This window comes from Epinephelus moara, chromosome 13 (assembly GCF_006386435.1).
Source record: "Epinephelus moara isolate mb chromosome 13, YSFRI_EMoa_1.0, whole genome shotgun sequence".
NCBI lineage: Eukaryota > Metazoa > Chordata > Actinopteri > Perciformes > Serranidae > Epinephelus > Epinephelus moara.
The window spans coordinates 20,075,108-20,099,516 of record NC_065518.1 but is presented as its reverse complement, the minus strand read 5'-3'; the positions used below and the strand labels follow the sequence as shown (position 1 = coordinate 20,099,516).

The following is a 24,409-nucleotide window of genomic DNA, read 5'->3' as shown; positions in this document are numbered from 1 at the left end:
CTTTTGACTTTTAAGCTTGTTTTTAGCGTGTGTGATATGACCATTTTACTAATGCTGACCTTCAAAATATGTCTACCCATATTTTATTAAGATTAATTAATGATGGTGCTCCGTACGCCGCCTCAGAAAGCCAGAGAGCCAAAACAGTCAACATGAGAAAAAGGCTCTGAGCCAAACTGTGTAACAGATGTACGAGGTGTTAATTTTATGCCTTTTTACGCCGGCTATTAATAAATGTCACAGCAAAAAACAAAAAAATGAAGATACTGCTCTCTATTTTGGGACAATCTTAAAGGCATGGGGAAAATGCTGTATCTACAAAAAGATGTGACAAAATGTTCTCATTTCTTCTTTGGTTTATTTGGCAGTTTGAAATGATGAGCTAGTTTGCTAAATTAATTTTAAATTACACTTAATTGGCGTGTTAATGTGTTGTGGCCTGGAGTCTTATCAAACTTGGGAAGTGTGAGGCACATTGAACAGTAATAGTTTTAACAAATTTCTGTCTCACAGCCACAGCAGTAAAAACTCACAATCTGGTCAATAAACAAGGGGCAGATGATGCTACTCAGCTAAGCTGGTTAGCATTTAGCAAGACCAGCCTATCCGGCACCAATGCTACTTTTTTTCTCCATTATGACTGAATTTAGCTACTGCTTTATTTATGTGCCCCCCCCCCCAAATACTTAAGTAAGAAAATAAGAAAATTTCACGATGGGATTTTTGTTTACTTTAAATATACATAAATTGCCAGGGTGCATAAAAAGCATCAAAATAGTGCTTTATTTATCAAAAAAGTGCCAGATGAGGGTCCCCCGGATCACCAGCAGAGGTCCAGACTAAGCCCCAGATGTCCTCAAATCCCAAAAAAAAAACCTGCGTACACCTGCACTGTGCAGGGCTTTTGCAACTGGCTGCCTGTCATTTTGCAAAAGTGGCCCTAGGCAAAGCAAGTTGAGTATCCCTGCTGTAGGCAATGTTTCTAAACCTTTAAAAACATCTTGCCAAAGGGATGCAATTGAAAAAAAAGTCTGCTGGCTAACGCTGGTGCAATTACAGAAATGTTGATTAATGCATGTTAATAAATTAGAAATAAAGATAAAACAAAGACCTAATCACAATGTTTGTGTACAATAACTCCCAGATAGAAAATCCTCACGTCACCTACATAAAATGAAACAGGGCAGAGCAAATGCTGCCACAGTTGGATAGGTTTTAGCCAACTGTAAAAAAGGCCCACCTAAAAACTTAACACCAATTCAAGAGTACTTCATATTTAGAATATTTTCTCAGCTTTACCTTGCCATCAGATGGCCCTTTCTGACGGGGAACTGAAGCCATTACCAAAAAGCCACCAGACTCCATCTACAAAAACAGATATTTCATCATCAGGAGTTGTTGGTCTACTGCTGCCTTGATCACTTAGTGTGTAAGGAAAATATTCCAAATATAGGTTACACTGACATGGATACTGATTTTTTTTTTAGGTAAGTCTACACCAAATATGTATATGTAGGGACCTAAACCAACACATATAAAACAAATGACACAAGTATAATAAAATGAAATCTTTATGAAATTGGCCATAATCATGTACATGTACACAGAATCTATAAGATGTCTCGTAGTGACTCCCGCTGTATAAATGGTCAGAGAAACCACTCCGGTCTGTGTTTGTCATCTGTGCGTAACAAGGGCAGACTGGTTTCGCTGATGTCATTTGTTCTTGTCAGGGCCATTGTGGACTCTGTTTTGGTCAGCTGTTTTCACTGAAGCACCAGCAGCCATCCCCGACATAATTGGTGTGGAGAGAGCACGTAACGACTATGCATTTATAATGAGGAGATTTTCAGTCCTCATAAACAGGAGGCAGGAGAGTGGAGATATGAGGAGGAGGAGGGAGGGAGGGTGGGAGGTGGAATGAAGCCCAAAAAGATGATGTAAGGTTTTATATCATATATACGTGTATACTGTATATACTGAAGTGTGTCTTTCACAGAGTTGGCAGAGTGGTGGCTCTGCAGTGTGTGTGTGTGTTTGACTGTGAAAGCGGGTGTGGCATTAGCTGTTTGCATGAAGGAGTGGGAGTCATCGTTCTCTTGAGGCTTATGCGTTACATTGCCGTGTTAATGCATTCATGCATGTCTGTGCTATGGCATCAGTTTAATGGGACCAGAACATACATGTGTGTGTGTGTGTGTGTGTGTGTGTGTGTGTGTGTGTGTGTGTGTGTGACAGGAGAAGAGAGAGGGAACTGGAGAGGGGTTATGAGATAAGAAAGGAGAGACATGAAGAACACCACTGAACAAAGACATCAAGCATTTTTTTGAGGATAACACCAAAAAAGCAGCAGTGAGCCTATTCAACAGCCTGTGCTGCGTGTGACAGCTTCTTGGCTCCTCCTTTTGATCGAAGGAGAGTTTCAGAGAGTGTGGACTCGAAACTGAGAGAAATAAGGACACGTCAGATAAAAAGTGACAGAGACACGTAGAGAACACCAATTTTGTCCCTTCAATAGACGCAACGGGGAAATAGCATGTTTCCTCTTGTCTATCACTGACTCAAGAACCATTAGCCTAATTATATGGAGGAACTGAGACTGAAGAGACCTCGGGTTTGTGTATGTGTGTGTGTGTGTGTTTCAGAGAGAAGGACAGAGAGATTAAGACACAGTGTATTAGTTTGGAATTAGCATGGACAGAAAGATGGAGAGATTTAATTAGATGTCTTTTTCCCCCCGTAAAATTAATACAAAGCCTGCCATTTAATAAGAGATGCTGTCTGTGTGTTGTACTTGTATCATTCACATTAGGAGGACTCAGGAGGTGATTAGCTTAGTTTAGCATACAAACTGGAAGCAGGGTGAGACAGCAAGCCTGGCTCTGTCCAAAATGGACAATTGCCCAACTGCAAGAGTAATGGATAGTTGGTGGATTATACTCAGTGCCAGCATTTTCAATCTGTACAGGGCAACAACTGCATGAATATAAGGTTATGGGAACATCACTGTTATGGCAAATAAGGTATGGTTGAGGTACAGTTAACGTTAACTTAAACACTCCGTCACGGTTTGAGCAAGACTGTGGGCACAGTTAATAAAAAGGTAAACATTGATAGCAGGTCCAATCTCGTGCACAGAAATCTGACATGCTACAACCATTTATCTTTACTTTAGCCCCCTTACCACCAGTATGGTACAGTACAGTTCGGTACGCTTTTTTTCCATTTCCACTGTGAAAAGTTGTGGATGGTACCAACGGGACTGTTCCATACTGTCCCCATATTTGGTCACCCCTCTGTTGGGGTACCTAGCACACAGATATGGTCCTAAAAGGTGGAGCTGTGAACACTGCAGTCTGTTGATTGGTCAATAGAGGATGGTCACTCTGCTCAGGGCTGAGTTGTGGCTGTTTTTGAGGCTCATGTAACCACTGTTGGTAGACTGTAACTATAAAATGAAAGGAGGTTTTGTTGCCTCTTGCAGCAGCTGGAGTCTGAGACAAAAGTAACTTAATTCACTGGGCTGACTGCCGGCGACTTTTAAGGTGGAATGTTTACTTGTAATGTTACTGCATTACTGAGCATGAGCTGACGACATGAATCCATCAGCACACCTTAAATTTCACTGTGACAACTTTGACCATAGTTTTTATATGACATAAACTTTTAGTAATGAGTGGATCTTCAAGCGTTTAATAATTTCGACCGAGTTATGTGAACGGCATATCTTCTAATCCTCACTAGGAGGGGGAAAAAAAGCGTGGCAGAGCATTGTTCCTGTGGGCTACAGCAACACTAAACCTCTGAGCTTGTCTTACAAGGATTAACCGCACAAACTTGCTATTTTTAAATATCCCATCGAGAGACTCTCACTGCAGCCTGTTTTATTTTGTTCAGTCTTGTTCTGTGGACAATAAACGAGATGCAGTCTTCCCTCACCGGTCGCTGATGAGGAAATACAGTGAGCGCAGGACAAGGCAGTCAGTGACAACAACCCGCCCACATTTAAGGGTACTGTTTGCAGTGGAAATGCTAGGGTCTAGGTACCACGTCTGAAGGGTTGCTTTTGGTTCCAAAGGTACCATACCGAATGTGTTTGGTGGAAACGCTTTTCTATCCAACCCTGTCTCCTAGAAATTATGTTTTTTATTACTAGATTGTATTCATAATTACGTTTTGGTGACAACGTCATCGTTGCCTGGAATATACTAAGGGACAACATTATTTTAAGTTAATCAAACACTACATGTACGGACCACGCTGGATTTTCAGAGAGGAGATTTGTACGTATACATGCATACACCTTTTCTCACACATAAAATGGTATTTATAAAGGAAGACTGTGTGGTGAAAATGTGCAGACCTCACATAGATTTCCAGATTGTCTCCCAATGTCACTGATTGTGTTACTATTTTTGCAGCCAAACAAGTGTGGCACATTCTGGCTCCATATGCAGTTCTTTTATTTTGATGAAGACATTTCGGCCTTTCAACAATCGACAATCAGTTGTTGATTGTTGATCTCAAAAAGGGCCCAAAGGCCGGAACATCGTCATTAAAATAAGAACTGTATATGGAGCCAGAGTCTGTAACACTTGTTTTCTATAATCAAGTCTACTGCCAGTCATCAGCACTTCATTATAATTCTTGGTGTTCATTAGTTTTATATTTGATTATTTAGCAGGCTCCACCGTTATCTGTAAAATGTTAATCAAAGGTGCTTTTACACTCTAAATTTTGAATTACTTATGAGTGATGATTTTTTTTTTTTAAAATATATACGTCCACATCCCTGTGTGTTATCATCTGTTATCCTGAATTGTGAAGCACTTTGTAAAGAAAGTTTAATGTGAGCACGATGAATGAATCAATAATCATTGACATTTAATGACAATAATGATGAAGATTTTACCAGCGATGACAGTCTGCATAAATGCGGTGAATTACTGGTGCTGTCTTTACTGTACTTCTCACTGACAGGTCTAATGAATGGTGGAGGGGTACAAGTCCTGATAAGCAAATGGATGGAGCCAATGGTGGGTTTGGATATAAGGCTTGTGCCCGTGCACCCAGCACCTCAATGACTGAAATTTGTAAAACAGAATCAGGCGTACGCACAGCTTTATAAATCTAATGACAGTAACAATGTTAAAGTAACGCTGTGGTCACTACAAGTGGATACTGCATTGCAAGACTGCCTATTTGGGTGGAAAACAAATGAATTACGTTGTCAGTGAACATTTTGCTGATGTGTTCAGCATCAACATTTATGTGGACTTATGAACGTTGTATGTAAATGTTATTTGAAGGAGACAGAGCTGCTCTGCATTGCTACCTATAGGGGGCACACTACTTCCTGCAGTGACACTGAACATTGCAACAAGCATGGAGCCCACAGGGTAACTGACTGCACAATATTATTGTATTTTGTGGAAAATGAAAGAGTGATTCCAGAGACAAGCAGACAGAGGGGTCTACAGTCTGTGTTTGAAGGATATATCCAGGATGTCAAACTGACTCAGCAGCAACAACAGGTTAAAAAGACAAAGATAGTTAGAAGCTAAAGCCGAACTATAGGATACAGATCACAGTGTAAAAGTGAACCACCACATCACTGCTGATCACCACACAAGACAATGAATATAAAGGGAAACTTTGCTGATATTGAACCAGCTGTGTGGCATCACAGTGTGTGCAGATGAACAGTGTTTGGCCTGGGTGCCTCTGCCAGTGCCCAGACCTCTGCTGCCGGACAGGCAGGGATCTCCAGGGGAAGTCAAACAACTTTCATCTGCACACACTGCGATGACACAGAGCTGGTTGAATATGAGCAGAGTTTACCTGCTTCCCTTCACTGGTTCCTGTACAGCAGGGTCTGTCTTTTTTTCACAGTTATAATCATTAAAAAGAAAAAGCAGCATGTCTGGTTTGAGCCGGCCCGATGCTACGTTAGGATTGGCCAGTGTGCGTATGGGAGCGGGACTTAGCGAAGGGTTTGGGTTTGTCCAATATAGACCTAATTCCAGGGAATACTGGACTGAACTGGGACTATTTCTTCATGAACATCAGTTTATTCATCCACTCAGCACCTTTTTTTTTGCAGATTTTGGTGTCAACACAAAATGGCACCTAAACTGGCAGTTATTTGTGACACAAAGAGTTCAAGAAGCAGGGCACAGTCACTCCCCCTGGCTATTATTTTCCAGGTAATAAATCTAGCTCATAACTCCCCGTAAAATTGGGAGACATGGCTGATTTATGTTTTTTTAAATATTTCTTTCAGCAAATACGGAGGTTTAACTCTTCATGTAACCCTGGCAGAACGGTAAGAGGAGGAAAACCTGACTTGGGAGTGTTAACACATTATTTAAGGATGGTTTCCCCCATTGTTAGCATTTTAGTTACACAATTTAATAACATGATTAGCTGCTGTTATTGTTACAAATATCTGTCCCTATCCCTAAAGGTTAGTTTAAGTCGTCAAGGAAAGGATGCAACGGATGCAATGTCCTCCCAAGTGACAAAAAACAAGTGTGTGTGTGTGTGTGTGTGTGTGTAATGGTGGGGGGATGCAGGAGGGAGTGAGGCAAAACAGTCACATGCACAACAGACTGTCAAGTAAGAACTCCCTGCTGCCTCTGTCTCTCCTTCTCTCTCTTCCTCTTGACTCCTTCCATCCTCCTCCTCCTCTTCCTCCTCCAGCATGCCTGTCCTCTCCCACCCCCCTCCTGCGCCTCGTTTTATATCAACTTGAACTATTCATGCATTTAATTTCTAATGATACACGTAGAGCTCACTCTCTCCCTCCCTCTCTGTCTTTGTCTCCCCCCCTCCTCCTCCTCCTCCTCCTCCTCTTTCCTCTCTCCAGTTCCTGCTCCTCTCTTCGCCACCTGTTAGTTAGTCTCCCTCTCCTCTCCGTGCTGGAATCCCCTCTTTTTTTATGAGGAGTTTCACACTCGCGCTATCAGTGAGGTAAGTCCACATTTTTTATTCTTTTATTTTGAAATGCAGGCTGGTTGAATCTGCTGCAAAGTGATTGTGATTTTTTTTCCAATTTTTTTATTTCTCCGCATGAAATACACCTTTATGTTTTACGCTATGAAAAAATGTTTTCTGTCCTCCTCCCTCGCCCTCCATCACTATCATTCTATCCTCACTTTACTCGTCTGTTTGGTTCGCGTCTGTTTTTTCTTCTGCATCAGAGAATAAAAGCAGATGCAGTAGAGACTAGACAGAGACGGACACATTTATTCTGCATCTTCTTAACACGGCAGACAGGTGCAACACGTGGCAGACTGTTCTTGTACCTTTTTACTTGCTCCTTCACTTTTCTTTCACACCTTCTAACGCACACTGTCACATGACACACACACACCGTCACTCACACACTCTGTGAAGTTTACTCGTCCCTGGCTGCCTGAAAATAACCGGGGCTCTAATTGACAAGCACCCACTGTCACTGTGGTTAGCAAAAAACGATGTGCCGACTGTCGAGCTCTAATGAGTAGCTACAGTGTGCGGCACTGTACTATACCATCTGCCTGTCAGCCAGCAGCTTGTTATTTAAAGGTGAACGGAGCCCGCCGCAGGGGCCCCATTGTATGTAGGACACAAGAGAAGAAGAAAACCAGCCAAGAGAGAGCAGGCGAGAGACAGAGAGGGGGAAGAGAGATCCTAACACACCTACAGGTGGAATAATGGTGTCTGAGAAAGTGAGATAATGGCAGAGATGGAGAGGGCAGAAGAAGAAAGGAGATGGAATTTAAAGGTGGAGATGAGAAGGTAGAGAACGGGGGGTTGACAGAGGGAGCGCCCATGCCTGTGATATGACTCTAATTTAAAGTGAAGGAGCTAAAAGAGGAGGGGGGGTGGTCGCATGCTGCACAAAGATATTCCTGACTCCCAGCTTCATTCCTCCCTCTCAAACCTATTTAACATCAGGAATATATGTGCAGCGGGGCCACGCATGAAATACCGTATGTGGTTGCATTACTGGCAGCCACGGGGCTACTGTATGTACGGCTGGCAAGTTGTGCCACGATTAAATTATAGCTTATAGGAATTATGTAAAGTAGTTAAAGCGTGTGGTCCGAGGGTAAGAGTCGTGTGTGTAAACAAGCTTTAGCGTGTAAAGAAGAAAAAAAAAAAAAAAAACCTGTGAAGTGTGAGGTAAAATCTCTACCTTGTTATTTTGAGTGTGAGCAGCAACAAGATGATGATGAAAAGAGAAGATGAGAGAGAGGTTCCAGCTGGCAGCATGAGAGCGATCAATCATGAGCTCCCCGTGAGCTTCTGCTTCCCCGCAAGGGGAGAGCCACCAGGCCTCCGGGCTGTACGACTGCTGCTGGTGGTGGTGGTGGTGCTGGTGGTGGTGGTGGTGCTGGTGGTGCTGGTGGTGGTCGGGCAGCTTCAGCTTACGGCCACATCTGCCAGGGCTGGGAGGCGACTGACTGCGCACATTATATCAACAGACAGTCGCTCACAAGCCTGCAACAGCTGCATAGTGTGTGTGTGTGTGTGTGTGTGTGTGTGCAGAGAGAGATGAATTAATGATCTGACGCAAGTGTATCTGCATTTATGTTTGATGGCATTCCTTTGTGAATGCATTTGTGTGTGCTTTGAGGGATTATATGCAACTCAGAAGAGCCACCGATCATTATTATCCACTCATCCAAGTTAATTAATCTCTTAATCAATCCTAGCTGTAATCACCCTCATCACTGGGAGTTTCATTACCTTGTTTTCACCTTCTCATTCTTCTTAATGTCGGGCAATCTTCCCTTTAATTTAAGATTATTTTGCTGTTGTTTTATTGTTGTGCCAGGCTGAAATGATTTACTGTAGCTGTGATGAGCACCGATTTGTCTCCATATTTGTAAGAACTGTGGTTGTAATGAGAATCACAGAGTCTTGTCCCAAAGTGCAGGAGCCTGACGTTATCTCCGCGCCACTTAATTGAGCAGCGATGAACTCTGACCGCTTGTTCTGCGCTTCAGAAGTCATCAATTTTCTCACTGTGGTCCTCAGTGGCACCAAAATGGCTGCTGCTGATTTTTTTTTTAAAAAGGCAGGAGGTCCATCATGTTCCGCTCCGGAGCCAGTGGTGTGTCAAAGTCCCCCTCAGTCAATCGAGTGGAGGAAGTTTTCAGGCTGGCACATGCTGCGGCGCGGGTTCAGAAGTTTGTTTCATCTCTAGCCAAGGAAAAGCCGGATCGCCCGCTGTTGCGCTCACAGCAGGGAGACTGGACCGTACATGACAAATGACCCTCGCTGCCAGTAAATCTGCTGAAGGTCAACAGTCAGAGGCAACAATTTCATTGACACTCTCCGCCAGGACGTCATTGGTCATATTAACTTTATGCTGCAGGAAATGGCGACTGAAGGGTCTGAAATTAATATGTTTACTGGTCTTGATCCCACAAACAGAAGGAAGGGGACAAAGAGGAATAAATACAGATCTGATGACCGTTTCGACGAGCAGACGAACTACACTGAACAAAAATATTAATGACAACCGTTTGTCACAAGTTTCTCTCAAATGTTGGTCACAAAAATCTGTTAGTGAGCACATCTTTTCCAAGATAATCCATCCACCTGAGGCATATGAAGATGCTGATTAAACAGCACGATTGCGACACAGGTGTGCCTTGGGATGCTCACAATAAAAGGCCACTCTGCAGTTTTATCACATCACAAAGCCACAGATGTCGTACATTTCAAGGGATTGTGCCGTTGGCATGCTGACTGCATGAGTGTCCACCAGAGCTGTTGCCTTTAAACTGAGAGTTTGTGTCACTACTATCCGCCGTCTCCAATGTATTTTCCGAGAATTTGGCAGTGTATTCAACCAGCTTGATAACCACACCTTCACATACAGCTTCCTCACCTGCAGGACCAGCCAAATGAACATCTGATGCCACAACTGGATTACACATCTGCAGAATTTCTGCACAAACCATCAGAAACCATCTCAGGGAAGCTCATCTGCATCTGCAGTTCATACACTGCCTGAATACTCATCAGACGTGTCACCCACTGAGCATGTTTTGGATGCTCTGGATGGCAGTGCATGACAGCGTGCTCTAATGCCTGCCAATATCCTGCAGCTTCACACAGCCATTGATGGGGACCGGACCAACATCCCACAGGCCACAATCAACAACCTGATCAGCTCGGTGTGTCGCACTGCATGAGACAGATGGTGTCACACCAAGATACTCTGATGCTCTGGGGAATCTGTAGCGCAAGTCGTGTTAAAGCCTAATAAATTAAATTTTTCAAGATGAAACTGCACATTTTAGTGTGGCCTTATTATTATGACCATCCCATGGCACGCCACCTCGGTGATCTTCAGAAGTCAAACATGTCAGGTGGATGGATTAGAACAGCAGTCCTCACCAACACACAGTTTAACAAGATTTTAACCAAAATTTGGGAGGGAGAAGCCTTTTTGAGCATAGACAAAGCTAAGCTCTTTAATTTAAAATTGTATAAATTGGGAGGAAAAAAACCAAGTGTTCCATTTAAACTTTTGTTCCGTGTAAAACTTTTTTGAGAGGATCGATACCTCTCTTATATCTCTGCTGTAAATATGAAGCTAGAGCCAGCAGCAGGCGGTGTTACATTACTCGTTACTTTTTTGAAAATATTATAATATTAGTATATACAATAGCAGGTAGAGAACACCTAACTGAATTGGTCATTTCTTTCTCCAGAGATATCAGACTTCGCATGTGTGTCTGTGTGAATTTCAGGGTAATCACTGTGAAGCGTAGCCAAATCTAGACAGCTTTCAAATTATTATTTTTGTTGCCTTTGACCGATTTTTTCTCAAGGATCTGTCTGATAGAAGGAGAGTCAATCATGGACATAGGACACATTTCATCCACACATATCCAGCCTCAAGCCTCTTTAGTTTGTTCTCACTTGTCGCCTGCAGCTGTCCACAATTCAAATCCACTTTTGGTTGTTTAGCCACTGCAGGGCTACAGCCATCCTCTGCAGCGCTGAGGGCTCACCTTTGGTGCGGTGTGTTTCCAAGAGTTTCACGTTGTTGTGTTGTTGTAGGAGGTGTTTCAGGAGCGACAATGCTCTTGTCATCATCAAAGTAACAGGAACATTTCCAAGTAAGCTTTTTGGTCTTTCAAGCTTACTGCTTTGTGACGTGCATGCGCGACCGTGATGAAAATGAATCCGGAGACATGATTGATTGTTGGATTTCAAATCATTAGGTGCGGTGACAACAGAAGTAAGGTCCATTCATTCATTACACCCTGGACAGGTTGCTAGACTATCACAGGGCTGACACATAGAGACAGACAACCATTCACACTCACATTCACACCTATGAGAAATTCAGAGTCACCAATTAACCTCCATGTCTGTGGACTGCGGGAGGAAGCCAAGTACCCGGAGAAAACCCACGCTGACACAGAGAGAACATGCAAACTCCCTCACCCCATGTTTTTGAAGCAGGACATTCTTGCTGTGAGGCAACAATGCTAATCAATGCCAAAAAAAGGTTGTGATAAGTATGTTTTCTTGGAGTAACTGTTATATTATTACTGAAATTTTATTGGTAATTTGTTACACTACTCCTTAGCGGGTAAAGTACTATTACTGTTATGCATTACTTGTGTCGAGTCACTTGTGATGTGTTACTGCCTGACACTGGGAGCAGGTTAGTTCAGCATAAAAAATGGAAAAAGGGAAAGGCTCTGGACAAGGGAAACAAAATCCACCTACCAATACTTCTACATTTTGCTAATTAACATGTTATGCTTCGTTGGTATAATCTTTACAGAGTGTAAAAATGACATGGGACTATTTCTCAGCACAGTAACTGTTAATTAGTGGTTATTAATTAGCTGTCTGTCCCTATAGATTTTTAATTGGTATCATCACTCTCTGCAGGAGAGCAAATAAGTGAATGTTGAACTGCTCCTTTAATATGGAGGCAGGTTTGAGATCATCCTTCTGTTCCCTCCGTCTGTCGGTGAGGATTATTTTACGTCACTAGCATCAAGTCAATATGACCACTATTCCTAAATACTTCTTTAAACGTTGCTCTCTGAGCCCGGGTATTTTTATCATTTTGACATTTCTAAACACAGCAGTCAAATTACAGACAACACAGCAGCAGCGCAAATACTCACAGTGCAAATATTCACTTCTCAGTTTCAATCGATTAATGCAGAGAGAGCAGAAGGTAGTCCAGGGGGGGCGACTGGCGAGGGGGGGGGCTTTGTTCAGTATTGAGGACAGAACGCCCCCTCAAGGCCTGCTGTCTTTAGAAAACAAAAGCTGTGAGAGATTTGTAATCCACCCCCCTCTTTTTTATTTCGGGAAGAGAACAGCAGACACATCAGCCTCGTGGTCAACTCCACTCCCAGCTACCACAACTTTATATAATAATAACCGGGACTCTTCCCTCCATCCGAGCACTCTGAAGAGTGTTCCAGCCAGTAAAGACCTCATCCCGTAATTACCTGCCTGTCTGTGGAGGATTGTTGAGCACTTCAGATAACGTGTGCCTCTGCGGCTCACACACTCACACACACGCGTACTGCCATTTCTTAGAGGATGATTAGGATTCGGGGGAGACCCCTATTGTCCGTTATCCTTTATTCTCGCTGATAGGCTTGAGATTATTCAGATGCATTCAATTGAAATGCAAATTTGTGCACATCCTCTGCTGTATTTTGTCATCTTATGAGTAATGTCTTTCTTTTAAAGGAGTTATAATTATGTTGAAAGAGGTTTCAGTGCGAGAGCTGTTTGAGATAAACGCTTCCTATCACAAGTTCTCCTTGACTGTATGGAAAATGAGAAACTCCTTTTAGGTGTGATGATATCTCAGTGATGGCCAGACACAAGATCCTATTTATCACCAGCCATCTCACTTAGCTCACCTTGTTTTGCTTGGAGGTGAAATTGAGAACAACAGCTCATATCTGTGGATCAATGTCTTCACTCCGTCTTCAGCCGAATGCATTCTGAAATTCCAATTACAGTATCGCCTGTCAAGTTATGTGATTTTTCTCTCCCTCCATCGATCTCTGTCTCTTCCCCTGCAGCCCTATGACTGTCCGTAAAGGAAAACGTTTAGCCATCTCCATCCAGGAGCACATGGCCATCGACGTATGCCCGGGCCCAATCCGCCCCATCCGTCAAATCTCTGCCTACTTCCCTCGCCTGTCACCCACTTCCTCCTTCTCCGAGCCGCTCTCGCCAAATCAGGTGGCAGCTCCCACCACGCTCAGCCCTGGCAGTGCGGGCCAAGGTGGAGGGGCCACCGGGGGAGGAGGGAGCAGCAGTCTGCTGTCACCAGGAGTGGCGGGCGGAGGGGGCTCATTGTCAGCCATGAGCAGCATGGACACCTCCATCGAGATCGACAGCTGTGACAGCGATGATAACAGTGAGTCACCTGAAAGTAACGACCTGGTTTCACTGAAGCTGCTCGAGCCCAAGAATAGAAATAAACCCAACACAGATGTGGGTTTGGGACAAAAGGCCTGGAATGATTCAAAGAAATCAAAGTTGACCCTTCGCTAAAGTGTTGCTGCTACACCTGTCAAGCTTTCTGTTCTCACGCTGCACATATACTGTTTACAGTGATGACAGGGGTGCATTAACCATCGAAATTCTTTGCAATCTTTAAAACATGGGTCTTTGACTTCACACAGACGTAAACAAAAGCAGGCTACTCATTTATAACAGACGATAGCTGACTATCACTAGCAGATTCTACCAGCTGATAGCTAGCTAACGTAAGATAATGCTTGTGCTAAAATTTAAAGGGATAGTTTGGATCTTTCAAAGCGAGGCTGTATGAGGTACTTATCCATAGCCAGTGTATTACATACAGTAGATGTCAGTTAGCACTCTTCCAGTATGGAGAAGCAGACATGGAGGCTAAACAATGTACTGCTGTGGACGGGAACAGCAGCAAAACATATCCTAGCTACGTTTGGTGAAGGTTCTCAGTCATCCAGGTCATGGTAATCTTAAGTGCTATATCGTAGGCAACTGGACTTACTTGAGTTTCTTGAAGACATTTCGCCTCTCAATTCTCATCCAAGAAGCCTCTTCTTCAGAACTACAGAAGCCTCTTGGATGAGAGCCGAAATGTCTTCAAGAAACTTGCAAGTCAAGTTGCAAATGATATAGCACTTAAGATATCGTAGCCACAATAAAAAACATCGATATCAGTTTACATGTATGCTTTATTTAGAAAATTTAACTGCTTTACCTTGAGGTCAGAAAGCAATTTCAGACGGGGAAATGAAGCTGTTATACTGCTCTCTTCAAAACCTGACTCAATTGAGAAAAGGCTTTAGAATCTTACAGGACACAAACACCGCTCTCTCGGGTGAAAGTCGGTGTTTGTTGGACCTAACCAAAACCCCTTCCGCCCACCCCACTCAGCTTTTCGGCGCCTTAAGTTTGGTCCATGTCCCGCTGCATTTCCCCCTGGCACTGCCGAGCGGCATTAAAGTATAACGGCAACTGGCTGCGTATCTTCCCAATGTTAAAGGACGCCGCAAGTCACTGCGTAAGCGCCAGATTTCAACGACTTCACAGTGAGACTGTGCTGTTTGATGAAAGCATAGATTGGAAACTGAAACTGGTAATAGTTTCTCTGTCTGACAGAAGGAAAAAGCAGTAAAAAATACTCTTAATATAGCATACACTTAAACTGTTATAGATTCTTTTAGGTGGGACTTTTTTTAGCCGGCTAAAATACATTCTGCTGCTGCCTCCGTCCACAGCAGTACATTGCTTGTCTTCTATGTCAGCACTCCCACTGCTTCCCCAAAGTGAGGGCGTGCTGACTGACATAGACAGTAGACCTAGGTAATACACTGACAATGGATAAGTACCTCATACAACCCCACCTCAAAAAAATCTGAACTCTCTCTTTAATGAGATGGTTTAAAGACAGCTGCTTTAAAGTGTTTTCCATTTCATTTGTTTTGACAGGAGAACCCTGTAAATGTGGTCTTAAAAGAACAGTACAACATTTTGGGAATTACACTTATTTGCTTCCTTGCTGAGAGTAATATGAGTGGATTGATACCCCTCTCATATCTGAGTGTCATCACGCTTCTAATCTAACTCTCAGCACGAAAGTGAAAGTCATTTTCACTATGTTAAAATGTCCTTCTGAGTGTCTACAATGTGTTAGAAAGTTTTCCCTGATTGTCCTTATTTTTTTTTCCTGCCATCGTTCTCATCAGCTGAAAAGCAATTACCAAAAGAACTGAAGCATTTTTATCTACTGCCTTCCAGCCTCCTTGGGGACGTTAGAGTTTGATCTACTGTACGAGAGAGCCACCAGTTCCTTACACTGCACCGTCCTGAGAGCAAAGGTAAATACTGTCCTCTAAAAACGCCACTGGAGCCAACACAGGTAGTTTGTCTAGTCGCAGTGGGGAGTAAATATTTCATTTACCTCTGTATTGGTCATATTTGTGTGTTCAACAGGTGACACAAAAAAAGCATTTTTCTATCACTATCCTGTAAATAAAAACATGCCCGAGGGCAGAGACAAAACGGTGTACTGGAGACTCAAATGTCTGAAAGGCAAAGGCAGATGTCATATTTTTCATTTAAAGATAACACACAATGACTGGGCAGCTCACTCAGGATTTTTAACTACATTCAGAGTGCCTCCAATGCATTTTTGGACTGCCTGCATGTGCTGGTCTTTTACACCAAGTGAGCTGCGAGTTGATGTTTTTTATCTCTATGTGACTATTTGCCCATTCCTTGAAGAGCACCTCATTTTTTAACAACCAACTACACAGAGCCTTTAACCTGTGCAGCACTCCCTATCTTTTCTCTCATATTTTTCATTATTGGCCCTTGAAAATGTAAAGTGCAAAATGGGTCGTTTGTGAGCAACAGGCACTTCACCAAAGTTTATACAGATGGATATTTCAGTATGTCCTGCAACAAATGCAATCTTTGATTGATGTGTCAGATTTAAAGGGTTCTTACATCATCAGATATGACACGTATGACAAGCCAAGGCTGCAATTTGTTGCCATCTTGAGATGCCAAAATAGAGATGTGGACTCATTTCCAGAAGGCGTCTATACGTACGTAGGCATTTTGTGTGTAGAATTACATGTTGTCTTCATGATTAAATTGAACAAGATACGAAGCTCATTATGCCCAGTTGACTACCCATGCGTATATTGAGCTCAGGAAAAAAAAAAAAAAAAACTGGGACCGCTCTAGTGCATCTGATTAATAGCGTCAGCTGTGATTGATTATGGTTGCTCTCCAGGAGCAGGGTTGGAGACGCCTGATTAAGATTATGTCATTGGATGTATAAGCGGCCTCGATCAGATGATATCCGTTGGGTGCCGACTGTACATGCTCTGTCTGCCATGCAAGCTACAGCTACCACAAGGAGGAGAAGACTAACAACCCGGATAGGAAGGCCACCAGAGAAACTGAAGTGGCTTTTGAGCACTTCCTTTCTGCAGTTAATTGTGAGTTTCCAGCTGGCAACGGACATCAATATGCTGTGAGACGTGGGACTCCCAATGTCAGAAAGACATAAAATTTTGTTTGGAATGAAAATCGGGTTGATGATATTTCAAATGTCTGACGTGGATGTTGTTGTGAGGATTTTGTTCTTCATACCTTATGCCTAAATGTCGTTATTCTACACCAAGATAACGTTGGCATGAGACGTTTTGCAGACGTTGGATTTTGGTTACCTAACAACACAACTTCAAACCAACAAAATATCAACATCATCTGTAGTTAGTATTCTACGTCAAATTGAAGTTGGCATTAGACGTCCTGACATTGAATTTTGGTCAGCTTAAGGCACAATCTAAGGGTGCTTTCAGACCTAGAGTTGTGTTGCTTTGGTCTGAATCAGAGACTCATTTTGTTACAAAATTGCATAATTGCCTAGAGTTGATTCGTGTTCTAGCGGCAACATTTACAAGCGGACCAGATCAAATGCCTTGTGTGAGAAAGCTGCTCTTGATTGGTCAGAATTTCCATGTGGAACAAATCCAGGAAGTAAACAAAACGTTGACTTGTAAGATAAATGCGGGACTTTCTAATATCAGAATAAAGGGACAACTACGCAGGTTGATTTTAGCGCTGGTCATTGTGGACTATATTGCTTGCATTATTCATTTTAGGCAAACCGTACAGTTTGAAAACGAGGCGCGGCTCCAACTAGAAAACAATGTTTTGATGCATTGGATGTGCTGAATGTGCTTATCAAGGCAGTACAGGAGGAGGTGCACATTAATAATCCTCCAGGACTGTAACATGCTCATGTTTAACCCAAACAATGTGTCACGTGACTGCAGTTGGTTCAGATCGAGGTCAGAACACGTTCTCACCACAAACAAACCGCATCAGAGTTTGTTCGTAACCAGACCGAGACCACCTCTTCAAGAAAGTTTTGGTGTGCACCCGAGTGTAATTGCTGTGTTCACACCTGCCTAAATGAACCGCACTTAGGGGGCAAATGAACTTGAGTTCAATTGAACTGAAACAGGGCAGGTGTGAAAGCACTCTAAATACAACCAAACAAACATCTACAGACGCCAGTGGCCAGCTGTGTTGTTTGAGTTTCTGTATTCATTGCTCAATACAGATCGAATAATGGGTAGTCACTGATATATAATAACACTCAAATCTTGTTAAAGACAACATGGAAGGAACCTCTAACCTAATACATAAGATGTCACTTATAGACGCCTTTTCGCAGAGAGTTTCATGGGCCTAGCAATGAGTCCACATTACTACTTTGGCATCAACTGTGGCTTGTCTACTTGCTATATATCAGATTCTACTTGTGTTAGAGCACCTGAAATTTGGTATAACATCAATCAAATACTGTATTTCTAGCTTTAAGTATAGAAATGTCCATGTACTTTGGGGGCTCTAAAATGTAAATAAAAAACCTCTCTCTGATTTGGCATGGACTAACCCTAAACTAAGACTATGAACATGGCACATGGAAACATTATGCCTCCTACATCAGTGGTTCCCAACTGCTCCAGCTTCAGGGTCCAGATTTCTCCTTAGTCATTAGCTCAAGGTCCACACAGTTAAATATCTTCAGTGTCATACTTGCGTTTGGCCATGTCGCCGAGCTAGTTTGCTGTCTCTTTCCAAGTAGCTGTCCGTTAGTCACTCACTCTACAGCAGTAAGGGCACTTGAGAATAAAAGCTCTGTGCCAGAAATTCATTTTACTTAAAAATGAAGTGTGTTTTATACAAACTTGAATTCAGAATGGACCTGTGACCCACTAGTTGGGAACCACTGTCCTACATCAACATGTTAGCATCGTCATTGTAAGCATGTTAGCATTTCCCTCATAGCATCACTATGCCTTAGTACAGCCTCAGAGAGCTTGTAGCATGGCTGCAAACTCTTAATCTGGTTTCCTTTTTATTTCTAACTCTAACTTAAAAGTTTTGTAACTGGGTGTAATCACTGCAAATCATAATAAAAGCCTGTCTTTCTAGATATACAATGAAACACAGCTGAACAGCTTTTTGTTTCACTAATGTAAGAGAAACAAATTAAAGAAGTTACAGACTCCAACTTTTAGATTAGGTATTTAAATTGGTAGTATATCCTCTGCACTAAATGGTTATCTGAAAGTAAAACTCCTCCTCCTCCTTTCTACTGCTGTGCTTTAGATTTAATTTGCAAATGAACTCCTCACCTCTCTGTCTGGTAATCGTTTAACATTTCATTACTGGTGTTGGCAGTTTGCACAATGTTCTCAATCAATTATTTTATATCTCTCCCATCTCACTCCTCTGTATTAGGGTCTGAAGCCCATGGATTTCAACGGTTTGGCCGATCCTTATGTCAAGCTGCACCTGCTGCCAGGAGCCTGCAAGGTCTGATTTTATTATCAGGACATGGCTTTTTCCCCGCGTTCTTCTACAATTTAAAAGGACTTTCAGTAACCTGTTTGAGTGCACACTTTGTTCAGCTATAATCTTGAGCTGCAGTATCAAAGTGCATGTGCGGATCGGTAAATCTGCCCTAAAACAAAATCACCTTGTCGCCAGTAAGAAGTTGTTTTTCCTTTGAGGTTTTATTTGCTGTTTGCAGCTCTGAGATTGTTTCCCGCTCCTCTCTGCTGTGATGCACAGGCCAATAAACTGAAAACCAAGACTGTTCGCAACACGCTGAACCCTGTGTGGAACGAGACGCTCACCTACTGTGGGATCACCGAGGAAGACATGTATCGCAAAACACTCAGGTAAATGTTTGCTTTATGTCTGGCTATTTCTGTCTCCTTCACGTCCTACCTCTCTGCTCTGTCGAGTCCATCAGTACGCTGACTATTGCTTACAAAGGATTTCTTATCGTCTATCTCAATCACAGGCCTTTATCCTTTCTCTTCTCTCTCCTATCCTTTCTCTTCTCTCTCCTATCTCCGCTGATCCTTTGATCCCCCTCTGTCACCTCACCTTCGTTCCTTCCCATCCTCACATCTCTCCTGTCCACTGGGATCAGAAAAGATCTCCCCTCACTCTTTCTAAACCATCCCTTTTTTTGTCTTTCTTTCTGTCTGTCTCCCTGCCTTCCTCTCTTTCCAAGTCGCAGTGACAGATTGAGGTCAGACTAAGCACCACGGGGTGTTTTAATTTCATTGACCCCCTCCAGAGGTGACAAAAGCTGCGAATTGTCTCTGCCTGTGACTAAAACTTTGCCACTGCGCACGTGGGCGTGGGATTTAAATAGGATCGACGGTTGATCTCTCGGGGGAAATCAGAGAAACTGGCCCTGCAACCGGCCTTCGACACTGTTAATTCAGCAGAGGAAGTTTAACCCAATGAAACATTTAAACATGTTGACTTCACACGCTGCAATGCACTGACATTTGAAAATGTCAACAATGTGACAATTTCATCACTTTTTTACATCCACGTAAATCTGGATTGTGTAATAGATGTAATAAAACTGTTAGGGTAAATTATGAAGTATTATTCCAACCCTTTACAGCCCTGACACACAAAGCCGATGGTCGGGTGTTGGTCACTGTTTGTGCCCTATTTTTTTCGGTGCATCCTGCACTGTTGGCACTAATTGGCCCTTGTCAGCTTTATTTTGTCTGATTCAGCATGTTGAATCTGCACAGCAAAGCCCATCTGTGAATGAAATCCCCCTGACTGGCAACACAGGTTAGTGCACGGGAAGAGAAAAGGAAGTGAGGCAAGTAAACAAACAGCTTAAGTCAAGAGGACGTGAGATTGAAACAAACTTGTTGTATTAGGTATGATATTTTTTTTTAGTCATTGAACTCTTTAACAGAGACTACTGGTAACTATGTTTTGTCCGCTAGCACACAGATTGTGCTGTAATGTGCTAACTGGCTAACTAGCATCTTGAACCCATTCTGTTGGTCTTCCTGTTTCCCTTTTTTAATGACAAATGCACACGACCGCTGCCTGCTGGTGTGAAGAGTTATTTCTCTCTTGCAGGCACAGAATGTATGTGATGGTTGGCCGCTGGCTGTCGACTTTTTGGCCAAGACACAGGCGACATTAGGCAGCGCAATAGTTGGCCTTCGTTGCCCCTAGCTCTTGGTGTCGATTTGTTGTGTCTGGGCCTTGACAGTTAACACCCTTCACACTTTTAATAAACAGCTGTTGCAGATATCCGTACATTTTAGAGTCAGTAGTTGTCTTATAGTATGCTTTTCTAAACACACAGAAATTAACTAAATTCGCACTAGAGCTGCCCCCGACTAAGACTTTTCCTAGTCGACCAGTAGTCATCATTTACGGCCATTAGTGGACTAGTCGCCCGCATGTTTAAGATTTTAATTTAATTATTAAATGATATATTTTGGGCGGGGCAACACAATGGTTTGAGTTGAAGGTGTGAGAAAGAATAGTATCAGTAACATTGTTAACACTGTGCTACATTGCAGAGAAATACAAAACCGTCCTAATGAACCTTCATTAATATAGGCCTATATTTTATCTACAAGTGCACGTCACACACTGAGCGGGCCGCCTGTTAATGACGCTGTCGGCAAAGCAGTAATGATTGTGCTAAGTGGCTAATGGGCATGTAGCTACTTACAAGTTTAAATTAAATTCCCACAGGGTCCAGTCATATAGGTTTTGATTTATTTAGACGAGGCACAGCTCCTAACAGAGTTTCACATTACTTTTTTTTTTTTTTTGCGACTTAGCAACCAATGAAATTTTGCCGACTAATGACCTTTCTGATCGACTAACATTTGGTTGACCATTAGGGGGCAGCCCTAATTCGCACGTCAATAATTTACTAAAACTGATGTTTTTGTCATGAGTACTTTTTCACAGATTACGCAGCAAAAAGGAATATACCTTTATTGTCAGAGCAAGGTTAATTTTTCAGAGCTTTCGCACCGTGAACAGAGGCATCCACCAATCACGTCATGCCTATACTTATGAGAATTATGAAAAAGCTTCATGGACACTCCGTAGTCTGAACCAAGATGGCAAACTTCACTGTCTTCAGCCTTGACAAAGGCAGCACAGCAGATCCACTTCTTCCATTCTTATCTTTAATAATAAAAGCCCTAAACATATATACTGCATGTCTGTTCACCCGAGGGAACTCAAATTTTGTCAATAGGATCCTGGTAGTTGTTGCAAATTTTGCAAATCTATGCACATTTTATTGAACAGGTGCTGCAACTCTCGCAAATTTGCATCACTGATGACATGATTAGTTTTGATGCTAAATATTCACAGGTGCGTATTTTGCATTTTTGTGTCGTTTCCTCACACAACCCTGGTGCATAAAAAGTGATTTATAGTGCCTTAAAAGTCAAAAGCAAGACTCCTTCTGGTGTATCTGCAAGCTTAAACAGCAGGGTTTCCTCTCAGACCTGCATTTTTTTTTTTCAGAGTTTCAACACTTTCAATACAGGAAGAAATCCATCACCGTAAAGGGAGGTTTTCCAATTTCTCCACTGACAGCAGCTTCATTCGACCAGAATTCAACGTAACCACGAGATATGCCACTGTTTGAAAAAGGGCAAGGCTCTTTTTTTACACCACTTTTTCTAAACTATAAAAAAGTGCAGTTCTGTTAATGTTTCTGCTTCAAACTTCAAACCAGCGTCCACTGACAAATGGCCTCATGATGACAGGAAGTCATGATTTACCATCCTTATCATGTCTTTTATTTAATTCACAGTTGTCTGTAGGCTATTGGTCAGTCAACTTTTACACTATAAGGAACTGATTTATGGAAGTTTGGTGGGCGTAGAGCCCTGTCCAAAACTGTATTAAAGTGCAATGTACCATACTGCAGCTAGTAAAAATTAATGTGGTTTTTGGTCATTACATAATAAGTGCCATAGGTCAATTTTAGCTAATTGTAATTGTCACCACAATGTAATTATAAATGTAACTTAGTGATATACAAAAATAATTTCTGCAACACCAAGGGTCAGCACGCCCGTGTCCCCGCCTCGACAGGCACTCGACCCCTGTGCCAGTCCCTGCAGGTGGTGGGCCCATGACCCAAGGCCCAGCCACTAGACATTCGTTGGCGAGCTCCCCCAAGGTCTGGCTCCAGAGGGGGGCCCTGAACGTTTCATCACCTCCTGGGCATGTCCCACTGGTAGGAGGCCCCGGGGCAGACCCAGAACACACTGGAGGGATTACATATCTCGTCTGGCCTGGGAACGCCTTGGGGTGCCCCAGGAGGAGCTGGAAAGTGTTGCTGGGGAGAGAGAGACGTCTGGGGTGCTTTGCTAGGCCTGCTGCCCCTGCGACCCAACGTCTAAAAAGCGGTTGAAAATGGATGGATGGATGGACAAACATGATTTCTTGGAGTAGGGGGGACAAAACTATGAGATACTAAGTCAACTTTTTGATGCATGTCTCTTAATTTTGAGTTAGTAAGACTAAAGTTTTACTTTATTTTTATTGTTGTCATATCTAACTTTTCACTCATTTTTTTCCCGACAGAAATGATCTTCTGTAAGAGTGACTATATCATCCACTGAGACATTTCAAAAAGCCTTTAAATTACACTGTGTCAAACAGTACCAGTGAACATCTTCAGTAGTTACGTCTGACATGGCCATTTAAGTTGGTGACAGCTGGTGCTGATTAGATTAATCACCCTGCTTTAACGGCATTATAAAATCTTCTTGATGTAGTCGAAAATGCGAGCAGTCACAGCGACAGTATAACGTGTATGTTACCGCCTGCTGTGTAACTGTAGAAACCGTACATCCGTGTCACAGTATGACTCTACGCTTCACACTTGGCTTTCTGACCTATCGTACTCGCTCACCAGTCTCTATCCTCAAGCCCTTTTCATCACAGCCGTCCTTTACTCATACATCTAACAGGCCGTCTTTCACCTCTCAGCTCTGACTGATTTCATCTCTCTTTATTCTTTCTCTGCCTCTCCCCACAGCCTTTTTCTTTCTTCCATTTTCATTCTTCCCATTTTTTGCTGCCATTGGATTCTGAAGGGCTCATAAGCTACTCGGCTCGGGGGACACTGACACATATCTGGTGTCCCCAGGCAACTGGCCCCTTGCACCTTCTTCATTTCTGCATTACCGTGTTTTATTACCAGAACCTGAAGGCAGCAGGTGACTGCGATATTTTACTCCTGTGGCCGTGAATTAAGTTAGAAGACGAATAAAACTCCTCTGACAGATTGCATTCTTGGGTTTTCTTCTCGTCATTGCGTGTCTTTCATTCACATTTACATAAAGCACAGAAAGAGGCAATCATACCGGATGTCTAACCTGTAGTAGCATACTGATTTTCCACTTCTGCCTACAGTATAGTCATGCACATTTGTGCGCATTAATAAGTCCTCACACACACACTCACAGATTTAAATAAATGCTTTCGTCTTATCTCTCCTTCTCACCCACATCACTCCATCCCTCGCTCGGTGGCTTTTGATTTTACATACACAACCAGCCTCTATCTCCCTCACTCCTCTCTGTTGCTCCCACCCAGTTATGCATTTCGAGTGACATCATGGCGTAATGGTGTAAACGTTTGCCAGCCCCATGAATATGGATTGACTTAACCTTGCATGATGCACTTTCACACTATTTAAATTTCCACAGCAGGGAAAATGGTAATTACTTGTACAGTGTGCGAACGCAGATGCTGGATCTATACGTAGGTTTTTCTTCTATTCAGGTCAGGTCCATGTCAACAGTTTCCCTCTCTCATTATAATGTTTCCACAGCATTAGGAATAATTATGAGTCATATGCGACGTTGTTTAACTAACTTTCTCACCCTGCTCACACATTCATACGTCTATATTTTACTCTGCATCATTAATCAGCTTCACTTACTCTTCATGTTTCCTTCTCTCCCCATCTTCCTCCTTTTTTACCCCCCCCCCCCCCCCCCCC

The 24,409-nt window shown here is 42.7% G+C and overlaps 1 protein-coding gene across 1 annotated transcript in view; it reads left to right on the top strand.

Moving 5' to 3' along the window:
* The first annotated feature begins 6,876 nt into the window (after window positions 1-6,876).
* Window positions 6,877-24,409, top strand: part of LOC126400245 (double C2-like domain-containing protein beta) — a 33,898-nt gene continuing 16,365 nt past the window's right edge. Inside the window, exons 1-6 of the mRNA XM_050060807.1 lie at window positions 6,877-6,972; window positions 13,077-13,417; window positions 15,292-15,371; window positions 18,823-18,897; window positions 19,156-19,265; window positions 22,489-22,633. Coding sequence (XP_049916764.1) covers window positions 6,941-6,972; window positions 13,077-13,417; window positions 15,292-15,371; window positions 18,823-18,897; window positions 19,156-19,265; window positions 22,489-22,633 — 783 coding nt within the window. The 5' untranslated portion in view covers window positions 6,877-6,940. The remainder of the gene's footprint in view (window positions 6,973-13,076; window positions 13,418-15,291; window positions 15,372-18,822; window positions 18,898-19,155; window positions 19,266-22,488; window positions 22,634-24,409) is intronic.